The sequence below is a fragment of the Bos javanicus genome, chromosome 13, assembly GCF_032452875.1.
Source record: "Bos javanicus breed banteng chromosome 13, ARS-OSU_banteng_1.0, whole genome shotgun sequence".
NCBI lineage: Eukaryota > Metazoa > Chordata > Mammalia > Artiodactyla > Bovidae > Bos > Bos javanicus.
Window position 1 is genome coordinate 43,682,536 of NC_083880.1, and position 26,506 is coordinate 43,709,041.

Here is a 26,506-nt window from a genome sequence, read left to right on the forward strand (position 1 = left end):
GCTGCCAGGAATCTTACGACTCCTAGGCAAGGGTTATGGTCTTGTCATTGCAGATGGAGACGAAATCTGGGTTCCCCTTCGCCATGTCCACTACCGAGAAGGACCCCAAGACCGGACTCTCTCGGGAAGTGACAAAGTTGACGCAAAGGGTCTCGCAAAAGATCTTCCCATCAGGTGGCCTAAGTATTGGTTCAGCTTTAGCATAAGTCCTTCCAATGAATATCAGGACTGATTTCCTTTAGGATGGACTGGTTTGATCTCCTTGCAGTCCAAGGGACTCTTCAACAGTCTTCTCCAACACAGTAGTTCGAAAGCATCAATTCTTTAGAGCTCAACTTTCTTTATGGTCCAACTCTCACATCCACACATGACTACTGGAGAAAACACAACTTTGACTAGATGAAACTTTGTCAGCAAAGTAATGTCTCTGCTTTTTAATATGCTGTCTAGGTTGGTCCTAGCTTTTCTTCCAAGGAGCAAGTGTCTTTTAATTTATGGTTGCAGTCACCATCTGCAGGGTTTTGGAGCCCTAGAAAATAAAGTCTGTCATTATTTCCATTGCTTCCCCATCTATTTGCCATGAAGTGATGGGACTGGATGCCATCACTTATTGGTACCATCACTTATGGATGCCATAATATATCGGTGACATATCCAAATCTAATGCCATGAAGTTTTCCCTCTAGTTTCTCTTCTAAGAGTTCCGTATTTGTGTCTTGTATGTGTCAGTCTTTGATGCATATTGAGTTTTGTGTGTATGGGGTGTGAATGTGTTCACAACTGGGCACTTGAAACAAACACAAAATACCCACTCTTTGTAGACTTGTGCCATGTCCTGACTGGCCTTCACTAGTTAACTTGACTTTAGTCCTGGGATTAGCCCAATAGTTAAGCTACGGGCACTGAGTTCATTTCTGAGTCAGCATCTTGCCTGGAGTAGGTGTGCCTCTTTGATTCTCCTGAATATATGGCTGTTTTTGAATGCCTTCCGTCCCCTAAATCCACACCCTGTTCCATTTAAGGTTTTATATGCTCTAGTCTATGTCTCCACCCTTAATTCCTTGTCCCTGGCCCCATATATATATATATATATATAGTCTCCCTGCAATAGTAATAAGCCACTCCAGCTGCTCTTTAGTTTAAGCTTAGGTTTATGAAAAACAGACACCAGTCTCCAGGCAACACCCAAATAGGTTGGAACATTGCATTAAGGTTTTTGTGATCAATCTGGTTTGCTGGAGGCAACTGGGAGCTGAACTGCCGCCCTTTACAGATCAAGACTGATGTGTACAAGTCAGGGAAGCGGTAAGTGGGAGTAAATGAAATGACCTTCTGCTCTCTTCTGGAATTTTCCTGATAGTGTGTTTAATGTATTCCCGTAGTTTTGTTCGTTTCTAGAGCTCCTGTGAGGTTTTTCATCTGGTTTCTGATTGTTTTCTCACATTTCTAAGGGAGAATTCAATACTTCCAGCTTCACAACATCCCATTGTATCAATACTTCTTGATTTCCCTGACTCTTCCCATATTTGTAACAATTTAACTTGTGTACAGATTCTTCTTTTATGAGTAACCATTGAGCAAGATAGTAAAGTAAATAAAATCGTTATCATTTCCATTATGATATCTTAGCTGTGGTATATATACACAATGGAGTATTACCCAGCCATTAAAAAGAATGCATTTGAGTCAGTTCTAGTGAGGTGGATGAAACTGGAGCCTATTATACAGAGTGAAGTAAGCCAGAAAGAAAAACACCAATACAGTATACTAATGCATATATATGGAATTTAGAAAGATGGTAACAATAACCCTGTATAGGAGACAGCAAAAGAGACACTGATGTATAGAACAGTCTTTTGGACTCTGTGGGAGAGGGAGAGGGTGGGATGATTTGCGAGAATGGCATTGAAACATGTATAATATCATATATGAAATGAGTCACCAGTCCAGGTTCAATACATGATACTGGATGCTTGGGGCTGGTGCACTGGGACGACCCAGAGGGATGGTATGGGGAAGGAGGTGGGAGGAGGGTTCAGGATGGGGAACACATGTATACCTGTGGCGGATTCATTTTGATATATAACAAAACCAATACAATATTGTAAAGTTAAAAAATAAAATAAAATAAATAAATAAAATAAAACAAAAAGTTATACAACTAAGTCCAAGGATTAACCCTTGTAAGGGTCTGTTTGCACACTACACATGGTATCCTGAAACTGTTAATAATTAATCTCAAAAAAACACTCTGTTAGAATGTGTGGTTTTGGGATTCTTTTCAGGATATCACCACTGTCAGGTCTGGATAGCAACATAATTATGGTGGTGGGGAAAGTAAAAAGGCAAATTTATCTTCATTTGAAGTTTTCTTTACTAAGAAATAATATTTTGAAAAATGCTTATTAATCACTCCCTTAAATTGTGTGATTCTCTATATGTGTGTATGTGTATCAGCACCTTCCCTGATAGCTCAGTGGGTGAACAATCTGCCTACAATGTGGGAGACCTGGGTTTGATCCCTGAGTTAGGAAGATCCCCTGGAGAAGGGAAAGGCTACCCACTCTAGTGTTCTGGCCTGAAGAATTCCATGGCCTATATAGGACTATATCCATGGGGTCGCAAAGAGTCAGACATGACTGAGCGAGTTTCACTTCACTGTATGTGTGTATGTGTATACTGTAAGATAGTTAATTATTTCAACTGATGTTTGATCAAAATCAAGCTTCATATTAGAAAAATGAAAAAAAAAATTGTGTGGAAGTTTCTAGTCTTCCCTGGTGCCTCAGATGATAAAGAATGGTAACAATAACCCTGTATACAAGACAGCAGAAGAGACACTGATGTATAGAACAGTCTTTTGGACTCTGTGGGAGAGGGAGAGGGAGAGGGTGGGATGATTTGGGAGAATGGCATTGAAATATGTATAATATCATATATGAAATGAGTCGCCAGTCCAGGTTCGATGCACGATACTGGATGCTTGGGGCTGGTGCACTGGGACGACCCAGAGGGATGGTATGGGGAGGGAGGAGGGAGGAGGGTTCAGGATGGGGAACACATGTATGCCTGCGGTGGATTCATTTCTATATATGGCAGAACCAATACAATATTGTAAAGTTTAAAAATAAAATTAAATTAAAAAAAAAAAAAAGAATCTGCCTGTAATGCGGGAGACCTGGGTTCAATCCCTGGGTTGGAAAGATCCCCTGGAGAAAGGACATGGCAATCCACTCCAGTTTTCTTGCCTAGGGAATCCCATGGACTAGGAGCCTGCAGAATACAGTCCATGAGATCAAAAGAGTGGTACATGACTGAGCAACTAAGCACAGCACAAGCTTCATATTAGACAATGAAAAAAAAGTTATGTGGAGGTTTCTAGTCTAATATATGGTCAATAATTGTTCATTCAATCTCAACATTATATAATTAATGATTCAGTTCAGTTCAGTTCAGTTGCTCAGTTGTGTCTGACTTTTTGCAACCCCATAGACTGCAGCATGCCAGGCCTCCCTGTACATCGCCAACTCCCGGAGTTTACTCAAACTCATGTCCATTGAGTTGGTGATGTCATCCAACCATCTCATTCTCCGTCATCCCCTTCTCCTCCTGACTTCAATCTTTCCTAGCATCAGAGTCTTTTTAAATGAGTCAGTTCTTCCCATCAGGTGGCCAAAGGATTGGCGCTTCAGCTTTAGCATCAGTTTTTTCAATGAATATTCAGGACTGATCTCCTTTAGGATGGACTGGTTGTATCTCCTTGAAGCCCAAGGGACTCTCAAGAGTCTTCCCCAACACCACAGTTCAAAAGCATCAATTCTTTGGCACTCAGCTTTCCTCATACTCCAACTCTCACATTGATGCATGAACTGGAAAAACCATAGCTTTGACTAGACAGACCTTTGTTGGCAAAGTAATGTCTCTGCATTTTAATATGCTATCTAGATTGGTCATAGCTTTCCTTCCAAAGAGCAATTATCTTTTAATTTCATGGGTGCAGTCACCATCTGCAGTGATTTTGGAGCTAAAGAAAATAAAATCTGTCACTGTTTCCACTGTTTCCCCATCTATTTCCCATGAAGTGATGGGACAGATGCCATGATCTTAGGTTTCTGAATGTTGAGTTTTAAGCCAACTTTTTCATTCTCCTCTTTCACTTTCATAAAGAGGCTCTTTAGCTCTTCTTTGCTTTCTGCCATAAAGGTGGTATTTTCTGCATACCTGTGGTTAATGATTTAACCTCAGGTCAATGATTTAATCAGTGTAATTAATGATTACACTGATAAAAATGCAAACAAGTTAATTGACTTCAATCCTTTTCTTATGCCCAGGGTACTGATTTCACCTTGCCCCTCCTACAATGTATCTGCTAACACTAGAGAGTGCAGCTAGGGCATTACCTCACTGGCATTTATAACCTGTGAAGGCAGAAGAGAAAAATCGGAGTCTACTTAGTCGGAGGAGCAAAACAGACAATGGATCCCAAAAGTCAGAGAGTGAAGCTTAATGACGGCCACTTCATTCCTGCCCTGGGATTTGGCACCGGTGCACCTCCAGAGGTAAGTGTGGTGGTTTGGGGTTGAGATATAAATAGTAAGTGGATGCAACATGAGTGGAAGGAGGTTAAGGTTCTTAAGCATTGAGTTCCTGGGTGACTCTAGGAGGATCATGTGGTTCCATTAATCAGGCCAGAACCATGTCCTGTGAAAGGGGATCGAGCATCCAGTCTTCACTCTGCATCAGGGTCTGAGGCTGTGCTCACCTGCAGATTACTCTGGGTTCCCCTCCAGTTTCTATCTCTTTCCCAGCTTGGCAGAAGAGTGAGACTCAACTGTCAAGATCACTGACTGTCAGCAGACTGGCTTTGAGGGTGATTGCAATGGCGGTGTTTTCTGTATATATCATTTCAGAACTCTTTCCTCCTTCAGAAACACATGACTCAGTGAAATAATTGAGGTCGGAGGGCCTAAAGATAAGGTGACAGAAATCTAGTGGGAGAGAATTGCTTTTCTCCTGTGGTATACCTGCTCAGTGCCAGGCAAGACACACTCCAGCTGTGTTTGGCCTTGTACTTCTGCTTGGAAACTTTTTCTGATGGGAACTATACTATCATTTGAAGGGATAATGCCAGGCTTTTTACTATATCCTTGGATTTTGTAGTGCCTTTTTATTAAAGTATCATTTTCAGTCCTTGGGTATAAGAGGGACTAGTAGACAAGTCTCTAGACTGGAAGCCAGAAACTTTGCTGTCCATCTTGCCTTTAGAATATGTAGTTGCAACAATTGACTGTTCAAACTTTGAATCTCACTTTTCTAATTTACAGAACAGAAGACATTTTACAGGTAAAAGATGGGGTTGTTCACTTTGCAAAATGTGATGAGCGAAGGGAATGGGTCCAGGCTAGTACAGAGCTCACTGGTTCACTCCTCAGTACACCCCACAAGGCACATGATCATAAAGAAATGGAGACTAGATCCAACAGGGGGAACTTGGACCAAGCATCTACCTGCCTGAAACATGAAAAATCCTGGATTACAGAAACATATTGCAATATTATTTGGCTTGAAAAAGGAAGTTAATCTCACCATTTGCAACCACACAGATGAACCTGGAGAACATTAAGCTAAGTGAAATAAGCCAGAAATAGAAAGACAAATACTACATGTTCTCTTCATAAGTAGAATCTGAAAAAGTGAACTCACAGAAGTAGAGTGTAGAGGAATGGTGACCAGAAGCTGGGGACAAGGTTAGGAAAAATGGAAAGATGTTGGTCAAAGGTCCAGACCTTCTGTAATGAGATAAATGTACCTGATGTACAGTTTGGTGACTATAGTTAATAGATATTAAGTATCCTCATGAAAACACCCCAAAAGTTAGCTATGTGAGATGATGGGTCTGCTAACTAGCTTGAATGTGGTAATCGGTAACAATGAATAGTTACATGAGAACATCACTTTTTACACCTTGAATAGATACAGCTTTTATTTGGTGTTTTCTGTGTGGTAACACTGGTAGACAGAGGTCTTAGAAGCTTTCACCTGGTTTCTTGATGTATTTACCATCCCCTTGTAGTTTTATTGATTTTGCTTCAAACATCTCACTGTATAAATCATATCCATGACTACAATTTTATTCTGAGTCCTTTGGGTTTTACCACCAGATCACTGAACCTAGAGGGTATTTGGGTCCTCTGATGCCTGTGATCAACCAGTGATAGCCTGGGGTTGAAGGGTTCCTGGGTGTCCATTTAATCACTGACCAGGAACATGCAGGGAAAGTGTTATGGGTTCCTCACCACACATGCAGAATGAATCAAATGCATGAAGAAATGTTGGTTCTTGATAAGATTAAGCTTGTGCCTTAGGAATCTCTTAATCATCTGGATATTCAATTACTATTTTTGTTGCTTATGTAGGTTCCTAAGAGTGAAGCTGTGGAGGTCACCAAATTTGCTATAGAGGCTGGGTTCCGGCATATTGACAGTGCTTATACATACCAAAATGAAGAGCAGGTTGGCCAGGCCATTCGAAGCAAGATTGCCGATGGCACTGTGAAAAGAGAAGACATATTCTACACTTCAAAGGTGCTGTGTGTGTTGTGTTTGTGCACATGTGTGCAAGTGACTGGGGTAGATGACAATTTGGTAATAGAAGCAGTAGTTTAGTGAAGGTGCTTATTGGTACCACTGTTTTCACACTTATTTGTATCTTAAATCTAGTATCCTTTTTCTCTCACTGTGTCCTCCTCTCCCAAAAGAGTGCAACTATAGCTTTATCATCATGGTGTGTTCAAATTTTAATTTTACATGAAAGTCACTTTATTTCTTTGAGCCCAGGCCAGAGCAGTGTAATTTATTATGGGCTAATGAATCAGATAGACCTGGGAGCAGATTATAGCTTTTCTTATCATCTGGGTGAGTTTCTCAAATTTCTTCACATTCTGAATCTCAGTTCTCAGCTCCAAGAGTAAGAGAGCATTGGGAGAGACACTTTGTGTATTATACAAGATCTAGCCAAAGTGTCTTGAATTATGTTCTGCTCATATTAAAGTGTTCAAAGCATTTCCCCTTATAGTTATGTAAACAAGATAGTAATTAATTTTGAGAAGATGGATTGTTTGGTCAAAGTAGACTAAGGTTCTGCTTTTATACTCTATCAAGCATAGGTCAGTTGATGGGTATGGTAATTATTTGATAAAGTTATTTATATCTTGATTCATTTCATTCCATTGTGAAAGATGTACGGGTGATAAATTCAATCAAATAATGATGTTTACATGGGTAGGTTAGATAAAGAATGGAACTCAGGAAGAAATGAAACTTTTTTCCCATGGTCATCTCTTGCTAACCAATAACAATGTCTAGTTATTAAGTGAAACAAGTCAAACAAAATCACATGAAGCAATCATTTCCCACAGCTTCCTTTGTTTAATCTCTGCAGGTTTGGTCCACTTTCCTTCGTCCAGAGTTGGTCCGACCAGCATTGGAAAAGTCACTGAAAGATCTTCAACTGGACTATGTCGATCTCTATATTATTCATCAACCAGTGGCTTTGATGGTAGGTGATTTATGTGATCACCTTTGTTCTATTTCTTGGGTCAGAATGTCTATAACTTCCATGGATGGCTGACAAGAGTTTTCTTAGTTAGGTTGAAGGAATGATTACACTAGAGTAGATCTCTTAATCATTTGTGATCATCTTTTGGGGGAGGTTCTTTGAATTTCTTACCTGTCTCCAGAGAAACAAATTAAATAATCCAAGACTCTGTCTCAAAATCTTGAGGAAGTAGAAATAGGTGAGTTCTGTGCATGGCGCTGATTAGGCCTGGGAGTTGGGATTTCACATCCAGAGTTTAGTGCAGAATGCTGAGCGCTGACACGGCCTCATACCTGAACAGGATGAGGTCTTCTCATCTCTCACCCTTTCATGTTTCGTGGATTTGGTGATGTCCTTCTGGGTGGGCCTAAACCTCACAGTCTTCTCAGGACTCAGGAGACCTGGCCTCCGCTGTCGCCTGGATTCATAGTGAGGTTTGCAGACTGCACTTAGCCATTAAGAACTGCATTATGTAGAGGGGAATTTTCCAGTTATTCCAGTGGTTAGAATTATGTGCTTTCAGTGCTGAGTCAGGGTATTTTGAGGGAATGGGTTCAATTCCTGTTCAGGGAACTAAGATACAGCAAACCCATGGCACAGCCAAAACAAAACAGCAAGAACAACATCTATTATGCAGAACAATTTTTTAGAATACAGAATTCTGCTCAAGCCATCCTTTGCCAAAGAGTTTATTGGACTATGTAGATGGCAATTCCCATCTACATAGATTTAAGGATTCCTAATACTTGACAGAAATGTCTCTGTTTTTGTATTCCTTATAATGACATCACTCTTAGTTTTATTTTTTATCTCAGCATTTTCCATGGGTGGCAGAATGACCGTGATCTGTTCAAGCCTCATTCTCCAGAATATTTGAGAGTATGTCTGCTTCTTCCACAAAGCTTATCAACCTAAAGAGAACCTTGCTGGTTCATGTATATGTCCTGAAGCTATCAGATGTTTAGAGTGAAAAGGAATTTTTATATGTAGTCCAAGTCAAGATTGCAATTTTTATGCAGGCAGTAAAATAGAGGCATTTTGCAAGAGGAAAGGCATAAGGGGCAGAAAAAATTTCACTTAAGGCACTGACAGTTCCCATGAGAATGTAGGAAAATTATATCTATGAAAACATATAGTATGTAAAAGAGATTACTGGAAAACTGCCTTCTAAAGACATTGCTGATAACTCCATTTGCAAACCTCTTTGCAAATATTAGTATGCAGAAAGTAAATGAACCTCATGGAGGTTTAGCATCCACATTTAGTACCAGATGTGCCTGGCAAGCTGGCTAAAAGTGGAGAAATTATTTGGTGATATCTCTGAAATGACTGCTTCTATTCCAGCCAGGGGAGACACTTTTCCCAACAGATGAAAATGGAAAACCGATGTTTGACTCAGTGGATCTCTGTCGCACATGGGAGGTGAGTCTGGGGAGGAGAGAACCAGGGGAGGAGCCAGGAGAGGGGGAACCTCCTTCCTCTCTTCCATTTGTGAGAATGGGCTGTGGACCATCACACTCAGCAGTTCATGAATCCAAGGGCTGGGATGCTGGGGTTGAGGGGAGGGAACCATTGCTGAAATGTCCACAGAGAGGAAAAAATTGGAGAATTTGGGACAGTGTAGATAGACATCTCTTTCGTTCCATGTGATTGTCTTCTCCAGGTTTTTTCTAAGGAAGAGATGATACTTCTTCTTGTTTCATGACCTTCTTCCCCTTTATCTTCTTGATAAGCAATGCTTATTCTTGACAAGAGACCCTCTTAATGATTTTTCAGCATTTCTTATTGCTATATTGCCCACTCCAAGTGACTGTTCACCACCCCTCCCTCCCAGGCCCTGGAGAAGTGTAAGGACACAGGGCTGACCAAGTCCATTGGGGTGTCCAACTTCAACCACAAGCAGCTGGAGAAGATCCTGAACAAGCCGGGGCTCAAGTACAAGCCCGTCTGCAATCAGGTGAGCAGCTCGGCTCCTCTCCCTCCTGTTCTTCAGAACCTCCTTCTTACACTGGAGCCTGATGTCTGTCTGTCCTTCCCTCCTGTTCATCTGACCTTTGTGGAGAGGGGATTCTACAGAACTAAGCTTGTGTCTGGACTGTGTAAATAGAATCTATAACAGTATCTTTGATCAACTCTGGGTGGAAAAGATGGGGATGGCTTCCTGCTCAATTGTAGTGGGGACTGAGGGAAGGCAACAGAGATGAAATTCCTCCAGAACTTAGAGGAAGGAGTTGTTTCACTGAGCTGAACACATGACCAGATATCAGGTGTGAAAGTGCTCAGATGAAACTGTGTACAGGAAGGAAGACCATGAAAACACGGAATGGGAAGTAAATAAAGAGAAAACCAAGTGAGACAGGTGTTAAGGGTTTGTGTGGAGTTTGGATGCCTGAATCCTTAGTCTTGGTGTCCCAGCTTCAACAGGGAGCACAGTACAGAGAAATGTGCTGGAGACTATGAAAGTCACCCAGGTTAGAGGATGAAGTTAAACGCTTATGTTGATCCTAACAGTTTATGGAAGAGTTGCTCAGGATTTAGAGCAGATCTTGTGATTTCAGATCAGTTCAGTTCAGTCGCTTAGTTATGTCTGACTCTTTGCAACCCCGTGGACTGCAGCACACCAAGCCTCCCAGTCCATCACCAACTGCCAGAGCTTATTCAAACTCAAGTCCACCGAGTCATTGAGGCCATCAAACAATCTCATCCTCTGTTGTCCCCTTTTTCTTCTGCCTTCAATCTCTCCCAGCATCAGGGTCTTTTCCAATGACTCAGTTCTTTGCATCAGGTGGCCAAAGTATTGGAATTTCAGCCTCAGCATCAGCCCTTACAATGATCATTCAGGAAGGATTTCCTCTAAGATTGACTGGTTGGATCTCTTTGCAGTCCAAAGGATTCTCAAGAGTCTTCCCCAACATCACAGTTCAAAAGCATCAATTCTTTGGCACTCTGCTTTCTTTATGGTCCAACTCTCACATCCATACGTGACTACTGGAAAAAGGATAGCTTTGACTAGACGGTCCTTTGTTGACAAAGTAACGTGTTTGCTTTTTAATACGCTGTCTATGTTGATCACAGTTTTTCTTCCAAGGAGCAATCATCTTTTAATTTCATGGCTGAAGTCACCATCTGCAGTGATTTTGGAGCCCCCATAAATAAAATCTCTCACTGTTTCCATTGTTTCCCATCTATTTGTCATGAAGTGATGGGACTGGATGCCATCATCTTTATTTTATGAATGTAGAATTTTTAAGCCAACTTTTTCATTCTGTTTCACTTTCATCAAGAGGCTTTTAGTTTATCTTCACTTTCTGCCATAAGGGTTGTGTCATCTGCATATCTGAGGCTATTGATATTTCTCCCAGCAATCTTGATTCCAGTATGTGTTTCATCCATCCAGGCATTTTGCAAGATGTACTCTGCATATAAGTTAAATAAGCAGGGTGAAAAACATACAGCCTTGACTTATTCCATTCCCACTTGGAACTTGTCTGTTGTTCCATGCTTCCCTGGTGGCTCAGATGGTAAAGCATCTGCCTGCAATGTGGGAGACCTGGGTTCGATTCCTGGGTTGGGAAGATCCCCTGGAGAAGGAAATGGCAACCCACTCCAGTACCATTGCCTGGAAAAACCCATGGACGGAGGAGCCTGGTAGGCCACAGTCCATGGGGTCACAAAGAGTTGGACATGACTGAGCAGCTTCACTTTCCTGTTGTTCCACATTCGGTTCTAACTGTTGCTTCTTGACCTGCATACAGATTTCTCAGGAGGCAGGTAAGGTGGTCTCGTATTCCCATTTCTTGAAGACTTTTCCAGTTTGTTGTGATCCAGTCAAAGACTTTGGAATAGTTAATAAAGCAGAAGTAGATGTTTTTCTGGAACTCTCTTACTTTTTTAATGATCCAGCAGATGTTGCCAATTTCATCTCTGTTTCCTCTGCCTTTTCTAAATCTAACTTGAATATCTGGAAGTTCACAGTTCACGTACTGCTAAAGCCTGGCTTGGAGAATTTTGAGCATTACTTTAGTGTGTGAGATGAGTGCAATTATATGGTGGTTTGAGCATTCTTTGGCATTGCCTTTCTTTGGGACTGGAATGAAAACCGACCATTGCCAATCTTGTGGTCAATGCTTAGTTTTCCCAGTTTGCTGGCATATTGAGTGCAGCACTTTCACAGCACCATCTTTCAGGATTTGAAATAGCTCAACTGGAATTCCATCACTTCCACTAGCTTTGTTCCTAGTGATACTTCCTAAGACCCATTTGACTTCCCATTCCAGGATGTCTGGCTCTAGGTGAGTGATCACACCATTGTGATTATCTGGGTTGTGAAGATTTTTTTTTGTATAATTCTTCTGTGCATCCTTGCCACTTCTTCTTAATATCTTCTTCTATTATGTCCATACCATTTCTGTCCTTTATTGAGCCCATCTTTACAGGAAATGTTCCCTTGGTGTCTCTAATTTTCTTGAAGAGGTCTCTAGTCTTTCCCATTCTATGGTTTTCCTCTATTTCTTTGCATTGATCACTGAAGAAGGTTTTCTTATCTCTCCTTGCTATTCTTTGGAACTCTGCATACAAATAAGTATGTCTTTCCTTTTCTCCTTTGCCTTTCAGTATTCTTCTTTTCATAGCTATTCATAAGGCCTCCTCAGACAACCATTTTGCCTTTTTGCATTTCTTTGTCTTAGGGATGGTCTTGATCACTGCCTCTTGTACAATGTCAAGAACCTCTGTCCATAGTTCTTCAGGCACTCTGTCTATCAGATCTAATTCCTTCAATCTATTTCTCACTTCCACTGTATAATCATAAGGGATTTGATTTAGGTCATATCTAAATGGTCTAGTGGTTTTTCCCTACTTTCTTCAATTTATGTCTGAATTTGGCAATAAGGACTTCATGATCTGAGTCATAGTCAGCTCCCAGTCTTGTTTTTGCTGACTGTATAGAGCTTCTCCATCTTTGGCTGCAAAGAATATAATCAATCTGATTTTGGTGTTGACCATCTGGTGATGTCCATGTGTAGAGTCTTCTCTTGCATTGTTGGAAGAGGGTGTTTGCTATGACCATTGTGATTTCTTGGCAAAACTCTGTTAGCCTTTGCCCTGCTTCATTTTGTACTCCAAAGCCAAAGTTGCCTGTTACTCCAGGTGTCTCTTGACTTCCTACTTTTGCATTCCAGTCCCCTATAATGAAAAGGACATATTTTTTGGGGTGTTAGTTCTAGAAGGTCTTGTTGGTCTTCATAGAACCATTCAACTTCAGCTTCTTCAGCATTACTGGTCGTGGCATAGAGTTGGATTACTGTGAGATTGAATGGTTTAACTTCTAAACAAACAGAGATCATTCTGTTGTTATGGAGATTGCATCCAAGTACTGCATTTTGGACTCTTTTGGTGACTATGATGGCTACTCTATTTCTTCTAAGGGATTCTTGCCCACATATAATTAATGCTTATCTGAGTTAAATTCACCCATTCCAGTCCACCCAGCCCACTCATCCGGTCCAGTCATGATTCCTGAAATGTTGATGTTCACTATTGCCATCTCCTGTTTGACCACTTCCAATGTGCCTTGATTCATGGACCTAACAATCCAGGTTCCTATGCAATATTGTTCTTTACAACAACGGACTTTGCCTCCATCACCAGTCACATCCACACCTGGGCATTGTTTTTGCTTTGGCTCTGTCTTTTCATTTTTTCTGGAGTTATTTCTCCACTGATCTCCAGTAGCATACTGGGCACCTATCGACCTGGGGAATTCATCTTTCAGTATCCTATCTTTTTGCCTTTACATGGGGTTCTCAAGGCAAGAATACTGAAGTGGTTTGCCATTCCCTTCTCCAGTGGATCATGTTTGTCAGAACTCCACCATGACCCATCCGTCTTGGGTGGCCCTACATGGCATGGCTCATAGTTCATTGAGTTAGACAAGTCTATGGTCAAATGTGATCAGTTTGGTTAGTTTTCTGTTACTGTGGTTTCCGTCTGTCTGTCCTCTGATGGATAAGGATAAGAGGCTTATGGAAACTTCCTAATGGGAGAGACTGACTGAAGGGTACGGCAGGCCACTGCTGACACTTACCTCTGCTTGAGAGACTCAAACACAGTTCTGGCTCAGTCTCAGTGTGGTCTCTGTGTCCTGGTGCACACAAGGTTTTTTTGAGCCCTCCGAGGTCCCTGGCGGGTACAAGTTTTGATTCTAAACGTGATTTTGCCCCTTCTACTCTCTTGCTGGGGCTTCTCCTTTGCCCTTGGATGTGGGGTTCTTTTTTTGGTGGGATACAGCATTCTCCTGTTGACAATGTTCAGCAGCGAGTTGTAATTTTGCAGTTCTCACAGCAGAAGATGAGCACATGTCCTTCTACTTCGCCATCTTGAAGACTTGTAGACTCATCATCCCCAGAGGCAACATTTTTCATTGGTACTGTATCATGGGGGTTTGTTGGTTAATATTGGGTACCAAAAATGCAAATTTTCCTTTGTCTTGTGTGGCTAAGGGGATTGTATAAAAACAATCTTTAAGATCCAGCACTATAATTGGCCAATTCTGACGTAAGGCTGAAGGGGATGGGAGTCCAGGCTGCAAAGTCCCCATGGGTTGCATTACTGCATTAATCAAAGCTCATGAAGCAGCCTCCATTTGCCTGATTTTTTATGGGCTGTGAAAACTGGAGTATTCCAAGGACTAGCATTCTCCTCTATGTGTCCTGCTTGAAACTGTTCTTCTACCAAGGCTTGTAAATGTATAAGTTTCTCCCTTGCTAGAGGCCACTGATATACCCAAGCAGGTTTAGAGGTAAGTCATGTTAGAGCTGTGGCGTGTGGTGGCAGAGAAACTTTAATGGCCCCTCAATTAGCCCTTTTCTGTCCAGTTTCGGGTGAATAGGTAAAGAAGAAGGATCTCCCTGTAAATCTTTCCTAGCTCTTTTGCTGGTTGGTATCCCATTCTTGCCATCGTATGATCTGCCTTTTCCTTATTGGAGAGAACTAGGTGCCAATGGGCAAGCAGATCTCTGCCCCATAAATTACAGGGAATTTCTGCAATAAAAGGTTGGAAGTGAGCAAGCTGTTTGTCGGGCCCTAGGCAAGGAAGAATTGCTGCACTTTGAGCAAATTGTTGAGGTTTCCCCAAGCCTGATTATCTTTTCCTGGGGTTCAGTCAGGGGCCAATCAGCTCACCATTGAGGAGAAGTAATGATGGAAATGTCAGCCCTAGAATCTAAGATTTCAGAGAACGTTTTTGCTTGGATTTTAGCCTTACATGTGGGCCGATCTGAGAGTATTTGTTGAATAAAGCACACTACTTGATCACCTGTGCTCCCAAATCCTTGTTCTCCTCTGGTGACAGGATTATAGTTGTTAGGGGCATGGTAAGGCAAGAGAAGGAGTTGAGCAATTTGTTGAGCTTGAGGAATGACATGGAATTAAAGGGAGAGAGCCATTACTATAATTTCTCCTGAATAGTCTGGGTCAGTAAGGCCAGGAAGAATTTGGAGGCCCTTAAGGGTAAGGCCACTTATGCCCAGAATGAGTCTTATGGTCCCTGGTGGCATGGGACCTTGGATCCCAGTAGGGATTGCTATTGGGTGGTGGTGGGGGGTGGGAATCCAATTCATTAATTGAGACAGTTACTCAGGGTGGAAGGTCCAACCCAGCACTTCCACTGGTAGAGACTGAGAGGCTGGAGATAGGCTGAAGGGTGTGCTGGAGGTCCTCACAGTGTATGCCCCCACTGTTTGTGGGGCCTAGGGCTGGCCCTGATGGCAGTTGCCGGGCTGCAAAGGGGACCCATTCCTATGGAATTTTGATCTGCATTGATTAGCCCAGTGACTGCCTTTTTGGTACCTAGGATACAGTCCTGATGTTTTATTTTCACCAGTAGACGGAGGTATTGTAACATCTGTTTTGGGCCCAGAACAGCAAGCCTTTTTCATATGTCTGGGTTTTCCACATTGAAAGCATTTGACATGGGAAGAGCTAAAATTATTTTTAAAGGCAGCACAAATTGCTTGGGCTAGCTTGGCTTGTTTGTGAGCCTGTGTACCAACATTTTGACACCTTCGAACAAAATCACCAAGGCTGCCATTTTGACAAATAGTGTTAAGGGCAGCCTTGCAATCTTTATTGGCATTTTCATAGGATAATTGTTTTAATAAAATGTCCTCCACTGTAGGACTATTAATTTGATGGTGGAGAGCAGATGAGATCCAGTCTACCAATTCAGTGAAGTCTTTTTTGGGTCTCTGTAATATTTTAACAAATGAACCAGTAGGCTTGCTGAGTTCTCATACTGTCTGCCCCTGCTTCAGCAGCATTTTGCAATCTGTACATATGCTCCCACCAGTATATCTTCATAAGTCAATTGCGCTATTAAACTGGTATATTGCCCTGTGCCTATGAACATTTCAAAAGTGAGATTATCTCCATTGGCCAAATTAATACAGGCTAGCTATTGACACAATTCAGTATAAGAGGCAAAAATCTGTAAATTTGGGGGACCACTTAAAGCTGTTTTGGCTAGCATTTTAACATTGTAAGGAGAGCATCTCCCATGCAAGCAAATTTCCAACAGCTCCCATGTATGTATATGGAGAATTGACCCCAATCAGTCTAACACTAGAATTAGTTCCTTTAAAACCTGATGTCAAAAGTTTCATGGGTTACAATAACCCGAGTGGGACTATTGGGGTTGGGCCTGTAATCGTTGGGAAAGGGAGATGGTCCTTAATGTCTAAAGCACCCATAGGAAGGGCAGAGGCCATGCCCGCTGAAACCAGGTCAGCGGCTTATCCTCCCGAGACATTTCTGGACCCAGTGGAGGTGGCGGTGGTGGAAAATTGTCCTTGAGCTTGGGTGGCAAAGGGGTGGAAGGGTTAACAAGACGTTTGAGGACACCGTCTTCTCACATTATTTCTGTCTGTATAGGGTATAGGACCAATTGCACTAGCCCCCAGGTGACAAATACCATCACATGTATGCAATCCCCTCTCCTGTGTGCTGTTTTCAAATTTTCTCCCACTGGATCCCAATTTTCAATATCTAGAGTGCCTTCCTCCGGAAACCAAAGATTATATTTAACCACCTCTCTTAGCAATTGTGTCAATGGCTCCTCTTTCACCTGTGCCCCTGCAGTCTGGGGAAGGTGCCTCAAAAGCTGGAGATGATGTTTCTCAGCTTTACTCAAATCCTTCCCCATTGACACCATGTCTTGGACAACAAGGGACTTCCCACCCTTACAGTTTGAGGGCCTGGTCACGATCCATGTGTCTCACCTACAGCTCAATGTCTTCACTTTCAGTTTCTTCCCTCGGAGGAATCCTTCCTGACTTCAGGTCTCTGTTCAGGGGCCACCTGCCATGTCCAGCACAGAGGGTGAGAAAGACCTGAACCAGGGGCGAGTGCCTAATGAAAAGACAGACACATCTAATTTGCAAGTGGGGGATCAGTAGGCCCTCCTGCTCTCCATGGCAGGAAGCCAAGACATCTCCTTTCAGCCCGCACTTTTATGGGCAGAAGTCATGAGATCACTAGGAAAGAGCGATACTGGGGAGTTTGATCAGCGCTCCATAAAGAGGAAGTAAAGTTGAGGCTCTGCTGTTGATCAGGAACATTTGTTTTGTTTCCACAGGGATGGACGCAGGGGCCAGCAGTGAAGCAGAGCAGAGAGCATGCCCAGCCCCAAGTCTGTCCATTCAGCATGCTTACTAGCACAATCATGAGGGCACAGTTTGCCGCACCCTTGAGCCATGGGGCAGGTTCTGGTTTCTGCTCTGCCAGGCTGCAACAATATTTTGCTGACCTGGGTCTGATTGTGGTTCACATGTAATTTTGAGTCATTTTAAGCTCTTTTAATGTAAAATGGTCACTCAGTCTTTGTGTTACCAAGATATCCAGGCAAGGTTTGGACAAATATACTGTCTTTATCATTGTTATTTTGTGATGCTAATTAACTTGTTCCTGTAATCCTAGATTATGTAAATTAGTACTTAAATCTGAACTCCTTGCTACATTAAGGTTAAATATTTTGACAAGAAAATGATAGTTGCATGCTTTGTCCCTAAATGAACCCCGGTAGGAAGTGCAAGGTGACAAGTTGTCCCACTGTGAGTGACAGTACTTTTGTTCTTCTGGTAAAGCTATTAGTAGCTGGATATTTTACTTGGAAATGTGTATTTTCCCTCTTGAAATTATCTAGTCATCTGTTGAATGATAACCATCATCAGGGGAAGTTTGATTTCCCCCAAGTTTTCATGTAATGGTTGAGAATCCATTGATGACTTTCCACTGAATTAATTATTTCATTGGAACATTTTTCATTATTTTCCATTTTAAATGCTCTTTTTAATCTTCTGACCTGACATTTTATTGTAAAAGTAAAATTCCCTCATTATTCAGGGTAAAATACATCTATTCTTATAAGACAGGGGAAAACACTGCACTCTTTCACATTAACTGTCAGTTTCTGAGAAAAGATTAAGTATTCTTGCCTGGAAAATCCCATGGACGAAGAAGCCTGGTAGGCTACAATCCACGGGGTTGCAAAGAGTCGTACACGACTGAGCAACTTCACTTACTTACTTACTTGTGGAGAGAAGCATTTTTGCTCTTTCTTCCTCTCTCAGGGATTTTTATTGTTTCTGTTTGCTACATTTGCTTTCACTGGAGGTTTCCTTTGATGCTCAAATCTACTGAAATGTCACCAATGGGAATTCATCAAACTGGTTCTTTTGTCCTTCAGACATTTCTTCATAAGACTGTGCAATTTCTTTCTTTCTGGCATAGTTTGGTGTCCAAAGCTTAGACAGCCCTTTTCCTGTCCCACATCTGGAATTAAGCACATGTCTTGGTCTGTTCAGTCATGTTCAGCAACCAAGATCTGTTTGGTAGAATTACTTATTCTCAGTAATGTCATTATTTTTTACCTTTTCAGGGGACAAAAGTATAATTAAAACAAATTCTTTCCTTGATATTTCCAGTTGTAATTTGATGTGACACAGTTTTTCTTTAGCATATATAATTCTTACTTTTAAGCTTTCTCTGATGTATTACCTTTTCATATAATCTGACACTCTTTTCTCTTTGGTGTTCTACAGGTGGAATGTCACCCTTATCTCAACCAGAGCAAGCTGCTGGAGTTCTGCAAGTCACACGATATTGTCCTGGTTGCCTATGGTGCTCTGGGAGCCCAGCGGACATTACAATGGTAATGAGCAGTACTGATGGTCACAAGGAGTTTATCTAAAACTCCTTTTCTGATGAAAATATTATTGTTCCATACTCAGTGCTTTGGAGACAACTCTCAAAGGGTAGAGGGGAGAGAAGACAGATGGGAGAAATCCTCTTTTGTCTTTCATCACCCAGCTAGATATCTTACATTGCATGTGTCTTGTATATACATTTTAACACAAGTTTCTGCATTAAAATCTCTATATAATCCCCCAGTTGATAACTAAGACATAAGCTTTCTCATAATTTACTTATTTATGGACTAATGAGCATATTAGTATAATAGACTTGCCAAGCCTCCCTCACTGTATGTCTAAAATCAGGATAATAATACACAATTTCCAGGTTTATCATGATTGAAAAATAAGTACAAGTTGAATCATTTTTGTAAACATTTGTAGAGGAACTACACAATGTAAATAATTATGAAATACATTGTCTTCATTTTCAGACTACTCTGCTTTTATCAACAGCTGAGACAAGTGAAAATTAGAAAAAAATGAAAAATAAAATATTTCCCAATATTTCGCATCATGTTCTCCTTTCATACCATTGTCTTTACTTTTGAGCATTGATTGGAAAAGAAAAATAACCACAGAGAAGTAATAAAGAAACAAACTCCATGAGTTCGGCAGTCCTGGTCTCAACTCAATAATGCATCTGAATCACCCACAGAGATCTGTAATCACAGAATAGGAGGTGACATATTTGAGGTTCTGTATCAGTTTGTCTTCAGCTAAGCCATGGAATTTTGTGTTTCTAACAAGATCCCAGGTGATGCTGATGATGCTGGTTCATGGACCACACTTTGAGAAGCGCTGGTCTAGAGGTGACATACCTGATATGTTTGGGAAGCCTCTTCATAAACTGAGCACTTAGTCTTAGCTACTCACCGTTTCTGAATTTCCTTTCAGGGTGAACCCAAACCTCCCATTTCTCTTGGAGGACCCAGTTCTCTCTGCCATTGCCAAAAAGCACAAGCAAACCCCAGCTCTGGTTGCCCTTCGCTACCAGATACAACGTGGGGTTGTGGTTCTGGCCAAGAGTTACAACAAAAAGCGGATCAAAGAGAACATACAGGTGATGAGTGGGGCTGTGGGCAGAGGGCTTCTAAAGAATATGCTTCACGAGGGGCATTCTTTGTCTAACTGAGGACAAACATGGCTTCCCTTTCCCCTGTAGTTGTCCCCATCCAGCTGGAAATTCCTCCAGTCCCCAGGGGGAGGCTGGCTCCTTGGGGGAAAGATTAATGTGATTCTTCCTTCTTTTCAGGTGTTTGACTTTGAACTGACTCTGGAAGACATGAAAGCAATTGATGGCCTCAACAGCAATATAAGATACTATGATTTTCAACAGTAAGTGACTTGTATATGTTCCACATATACTGTTTTCTCTAGCATATAGATCAGCAGAGGAATAAGCTTTCTTAATTTCAGGGAGACAGCCCTGGTTTCCAGTGTAGGAGTATACCAGGGGCTTCCTGCAGACCTCAGATCAGAGGTTTCCTCTAGGGTTCTGTCTCTGATCAACAGAAATGTGACTGGGACCCAGGACAGACAATCAGTAAAATCCCCAGTGTTGACATTGTGGTGAATTCACTACGTTGTGTCTAATCCCTGTGCTTGGTGTTCCTCCTCTCAGGGCCCAGAGACCCAGGAAACACAGAGGGCACAGTGCCTGTAGCCCATTCTTCTTTCAGAAAGTGATAGTGTTAGTTGCTCAGTCTTGTCTGACTCTATGGACCCCATCAACTGTAGCCCACCAGGCTCCTTCTTTCAAGGACTGATGCAAATCTTTCATCTTTAACTCTTTGTAGAATCAGGAGGAAATGATACGTAATGACTATATAGTAAGAAATCCATCCTGAATTACATTTCTGCTTATCCTAACACAATTGTAAATGCATTGTTGATATTTCTGGAGGAGGGGCCCATGAAGGCCAACATGCTTCAGTGTGAGAAGTCACAGTGAGCCTGGCTCCACTTCTTCTCCTAAGTGTCTGGTGGATTTTCTCCCTGATGGACTTTTCTTTACCAAGACACCATCTATTTATTCCAAATTTATCTCTTTATTGATCTTTTCCCCAACACATCTCCCATTTCCTCACCCTTAAAATGTCACCTAATGAATTTTGAGTATATCATGGACTGACCTTCCAGAGAGAGACTTCTGTCCTTAGCTGGACACACCTGATAAGATCATCTGGGTCTCTCTGGTTTCTTGAGTCAAGACTCATCCTAGTGTAGACTTTGACCATCAGGGATCCATCCACTGGGAGCTCCTACCTTCTTGACTTTACTTAGTACCATGGAATTCCAGCTGCCTAATTACTGCAGGAGGATGTCAGGACTGAAGAGACAGAAGAGTAATCAAATAGAGAGATGTTTGGAGGGAGTTTAGAGAAAAGGGAACACAAAGTAGTGATAAAATGAAGATTTAGTTTCAAATGAAAGATCTCAAAACTCCCCTTGTTTGTAGTGTTCAGTCACTTCGGTTGTGTCTGACTTTGCAACCCTATGGACTATAGCCCGCAAGGCTCCTCTGCCCATGAGATTCTCTAGGCAAGAATACTTGAGTGGGTTGCCATGACCATCTTGAGGGGATTGTCCCAACCTGGGGATTGAATCCAAGTCTCCTGTGTCTCCTGCATTTCAGGCAGATTCTTTACCCATTGAGACACTGGGAAGCCTCCTTGTTTGTAAAGAAGATATATATATTTATATGTACATTTACATATGGGCTTTCTAGTTGGCACTAATGGTGAGAAAGTCTTCTGCCAATGCAGGAGACCTAAGAGGTGCAGGATGGATCTATGGGTTGCAAAGATCCCCTGGAGAAGGAAATGGCAACCCACTCCAGTATTTGCCTGGAGAATCCCATGGACAGAGGAACCTGGTGGGCTACAGCCCATGGAGATGCAAAGAGTCAGACACAACTGAAGCGACTTAGCACACAGTACACATGCACATATATATGGACTCCCTAGGGGGCGGTAGTGGTAAAGAAGCCACCTGCCAATGCAGGAGATATAAGAGATGCAGGTTTGAACCCTGTGTGGGAAGATCCCCTAGAGGAATGCAGACAACTCACTCCAGTATTCTTGCCTAGAGAATCCATGGACAGAGAAGCCTGTGGGCTATAGTCCATAGGGTCTTTAAGACTTGGACACAACTGAGCGACTTAGTATGCCTGCATACTTATGTATATGTATATTATGATTCTGAAAAAAGACATGATGAAAAATGAGAAAAGATAGCAAGTTACTTTTCTGTCCTCAAAAGCGTTATGTATATTCTGTGCTCTCCTTCATTATTCTGTGAATACCTAGACTTACTCATCCTTGTAGGTTTATGTTGATAGCACAGCTCCTGGCACATGGAATGGCTCAGGATGCACTCTTTAATGAACTGAATTGAAAAGGACAAATTTAGAAAGAAAAATCAGGCTATAAAGAAGGAAAACAACAGTAATATTAATTAATAATGAGTGTAGTTATATAATACAAATTAAGAAAGCAGTAATCACCTTTTATAAGTAAGACTGTTTAGGTGTATGTGGTATTTCTTCAATTTAATAGTAATACCTTAATGAAAGCACCCTGTATTTGAGGGGTGCTCAATATTTTTTTTTTCTGTTGAATGGATTTATGAAAAACAGCAAAGAATTCCTTGACTGTGATCCTTCTCACCACTTAGGGTCAAAAGTTCCACCTGTGTCTGAAATGACCTCCACAGTTACCCCTAGGTCTGTGCCCTCTTATAAATTGTAACCTGAGTCAAACTACCTGTCATTATGGGGTGAATATTACACGTGAAGGTTGGGATTGGATATGCAGGTGCCGTGTGCACATGGAGCAGACACCTGAAGTGTGCTTGTTGGGGGAGAAAATGGATGTGTTTATAGATTTAGAGTTTTAGCCCATCCTGACTGCATCCACAGACTAATGATCTCTGTGACAATATGACAGATTTAATCAATTATTTCCCCTCTTTCTCTTTTAGGGCACTTGATCACCCTGAGTATCCATATTCTGAAGAATACTGACTGTGAGCTGTCCACCATGCATTCTACCAGAACTTCTTTTCCAGGGTTGTGAAGAGCATTCTGTCCTTGGTGGAGATGTTTAAGAGAAGTGTATGAACTTTTGAAGCCTGTTTATCATTAAAATATTTTTTATGAAATAAAGAAGACTTAAAATATGAATTCTAGTTTTTCGTGATAACAAAATAATTTGGAAAGCGAAAGAGAAAGGATAGAAAATAAAGATAACCTCCTGGTGCCTTTTCCTTTGTCAAAAATGAATTAGTTGATCTATCGAGAACCCTGTATGTGAGACCACAAAAGAGACACAGATGTATAGAACAGTCTTTTGGACTCTGTGGGAGAAGGCGAGGGTGGGATGATTTGGGAGAATGGCATTGAGAAATGTATAATATCATATGTGAAACAGAAAAAAAAGAAAAAGAAAAAAAGAAAAGAAAGAAATGGAAAATTGTATTCGAGTCAGATTTGAGAACTATAACCCAGGAAGAGCATCTCAGAAAGCCTGAGAACTGTTATGTCCTCTAGAAGTCAAGGCACGGGGATGTAAGTTTTGGAGACAGAGGGCTCTGCGTGAAAAGACATATTATTGACAGTGTACATAATCCAGATCTAAGCATCATCATGGTGGGTCATGTGACCCCTTACAAGGTTAAGAAGGAATTTATCTTTTAAGGAGCTGTCTTACTGATGCTAGGAGTCTGTTGCTCTTCAATGTCGAGCAGGTCTTCCCTCTGATGTGGGAGGTCTGGTCCATGCATGTGTCATGCACACAACTTACAGTGAGGAAGAGGAGTACAAAGGTAGAGAAAAGTTTTTCATGTTTAAATTTTTCTTGCCATAAAATATAAATTTAATTTCATACTTTCATGACTCTCCTATATAAACGTATTTGCATGTTTATTTACAATTTGAAATGATCTTCAATATACAGGTTTTACACTTTTTTTTAAACTTGGTGTAAGTATTTTTGTAAGCTATCAATTATTATCTGATGGTTTCCAAGGAGGAAGGGCTTGAGAAAGAGTTGGACTGGGAGGTTGGGGTTAGCAGATGCATACTATTATATACAAACTGGATTAACACAAAATCCAACTGTACAGCACAGGGGACTATATTCAATATTTTATGACAAACCATAATAGAAGAGCATATGAAAAAGTATATATATATATAACTGAGTCATTTTGCTGTACTGCAGTAATTAACACAACATTGTAATTCAACTATATCTCAATACAAATGAAATAAAATAGTTCCAGTGTTATATTTTGTTTCTTACAATGATTCCCAGGTGGCTCAGTGGTAGGAATTCTAAAGAATGAAAGAGACTCCGGTTCAATCCCTGGATTGGGGACATCTCTTGGAGAAGGGAATGGCAAACTACTCCAGTATTTTTGCCTGGGAAGTCCCATGGATGGAGGCACCTGGGAGAGTGCAGTCCATGGGGTCGCGAAGAGTAGGAAACGACTGAGCGACTTCACTTTCCCTTTTCACTTTCATGCATTGGAGAAGGAAATGGCAACCCACTCCAGTGTTCTTACCTGGAGAATCCCAAGGACGGTGGAGCCTACAGTCCATGGTCACGAGAGTTGGACACAACTTAGACACTGAACATGCATGCATATTACAAAGCAGTGCATCTTACCGATTTAATTTTTTAAAACTGTTAGATCAGATCAGATCAGATGAGATCAGTCACTCAGTCGTGTCCGACTCTTTGCAACCCCATGAATTGCAGCACGCCAGGCCTCCCTGTCCATCACCATCTCCCAGAGTTCACCCAGACTCACGTCCATCGAGTCAGTGATGCCATCCAGCCATCTCATCCTCTGTCGTCCCCTTCTCCTCCTGCCCCCAATCCCTCCCAGCATCAGAGTCTTTTCCAATGAGTCAGCTCTTCGCATGAGGTGGCCAAAGTACTGGAGTTTCAGCTTTACTATCATTCCTTCCAAAGAACACACAGGGCTGATCTCCTTTAGAATGGACTGGTTGGATCTCCTTGCAATCCAAGGGACTCTCAAGAGTCTTCTCCAACACCACAGTTCAAAAGCATCAATTCTTCGGCACTCAGCTTTCTTCACAGTCCAACTCTCACATCCATACATGACCACTGGAAAAACCATAGCCTTGACTAGATGGACCGTTTTTGGCAAAGTAATGTCTCTGCTTTTCAATGGGCTATCTAGGTTGGTCATAACTTTTCTTCCAAGGAGTTAACTATTGAAATGGATAAGTGCCAGTAGGAGATATTTCTACAAAATCTCTCCCATTTCTGTACATCTGTTAGGCAGAGGCACCAACTACCATCCCTCCCACACAAGTATTTGTCTGTACAAAAAACACCCTTGCAACACAGAGACAGTGGCTCCTTGCAGAGACATGGAGGGCATGTTTGCTGTGCAGTACAGAAAACATCTCCCTCCTGAGAAAGTGACCCTACTGACATTGATCCGGGATCCTTAGACTCAAGGTTTTTCTCCTATTACTCTACCCCCTGAATATTCATGGGTTGATATGAGTTCAAATCTTATCAATTAAGAAAATGTTACTATAGTTTGGGGCTGTAGAGGTTGAATAAGTGTGCTTTGCTTAATAGGTGCAGGCTTTGTGTCTTTGACTTTGGAACCCAACAAGTGTTGCAAAATCAGCTTTCTATTAGTTTGCTCAAAGCCGAGTCTGTGTATATGTGACAGTAAATCTGGTGTTTGCTGGTTGGTGAAGAAGGAATGAGCTATCTCACTGAGATCCTGCTAGAGGGGTTGTGTACCTTAGACGTGCTGTGTATCCAAGAGGTCAGGGTTCTTCCCCAAAAGGGAGACCTAAAGATGTTTTAGAGATGAGGAAGACAGTCTTGATTAAAAACAACTTCAAAAGTTTGGGACGAGTTGAGGAGGAAGCATTGACATATATACACTATCTATTATACATGTGTAAAGCAGATAGATAGTGGGAAGCTGCTGTATAGCACAGGGAGCTCAGCTCTGTGCTCTGTGAGGACCTAGAGGCGTGGGTGGGGGAGAGGGTGGGAGAGAGGCTCAAGGGGGAGGGGGACTATGTATAATTATGGCTGATTCTCAATGTTGTACAGCAGAAACCAACACAACATTGTAAAGTAATTATCCTCCAATTGAAACAAAATAAAACCTCCAAAAAGTTTGTGATTAAATAATAAGATAGTTCAGTTCAGTTCAGTCACTCAGTCATGCCCGACTCTTTGCGACCCCATGAATTGCAGCACGCCAGGCCTCCCTGTCCATCACCAGCTCCCAGAGTTCACCCAGACTCACGTCCATCGAGTCAGTGATGCCATCCAGCCATCTCATCCTCTGTCATCCCCTTCTCCTCCTGCCCCCAATCCCTCCCAGCATCAGAGTCTTTTCCAATGAGTCAACTCTTCACATAAGGTGGCCAAAGTACTGGAGTTTCAGCTTTAGCATCATTCCTTCCAAAGAAACCCCAGGGCTGATCTCCTTCAGAATGGACTGGTTGGACCTCCTTCCAGTCCAAGTGACTCTCAAGAGTCTTCTCCAACACCACAGTTCAAAAGCATCAATTCTTTGGCGCTCAGCTTTCTTCACAGTCCAACTCTCACATCCATACATGACCACAGGAAAAACCATAGCCTTGACTAGACAGA

General features: G+C 41.7%; 1 protein-coding gene across 2 annotated transcripts; it reads left to right on the plus strand.

Moving 5' to 3' along the window:
- The first annotated feature begins 1,105 nt into the window (after positions 1 to 1,105).
- Positions 1,106 to 23,028, plus strand: LOC133259263 (dihydrodiol dehydrogenase 3-like). Of its 2 annotated transcripts, none has more exons than XM_061436514.1 (10): positions 1,106 to 1,305; positions 4,332 to 4,559; positions 6,417 to 6,584; positions 7,441 to 7,557; positions 8,941 to 9,018; positions 9,431 to 9,553; positions 18,693 to 18,802; positions 19,740 to 19,905; positions 20,098 to 20,180; positions 22,827 to 23,028. In XM_061436514.1, the coding sequence occupies exons 2-10, from the start codon at positions 4,476 to 4,478 to the stop codon at positions 22,867 to 22,869; spliced, it is 972 nt and encodes a 323-aa protein (XP_061292498.1). In that variant the 5' UTR covers positions 1,106 to 1,305; positions 4,332 to 4,475; the 3' UTR covers positions 22,870 to 23,028. The 2 variants fall into 2 exon arrangements, with proteins under 2 accessions (XP_061292498.1, XP_061292499.1); XM_061436515.1 differs by having other exon boundaries at positions 4,427 to 4,559.
- Positions 23,029 to 26,506: the final 3,478 nt, after the last annotated feature.

Bases quoted from the DNA above. Each gene is read 5' to 3' on its own strand.
- LOC133259263 (XM_061436514.1), top strand. From the start codon at position 4,476: ATGGATCCCAAAAGTCAGAGAGTGAAGCTTAATGACGGCCACTTCATT. The intron at 9,019-9,430 runs GTGAGTCTGGGG...CCTCCCTCCCAG, and splicing joins ATCTCTGTCGCACATGGGAG to GCCCTGGAGAAGTGTAAGGA. The intron at 20,181-22,826 runs GTAAGTGACTTG...TTTCTCTTTTAG, and splicing joins AGATACTATGATTTTCAACA to GGCACTTGATCACCCTGAGT.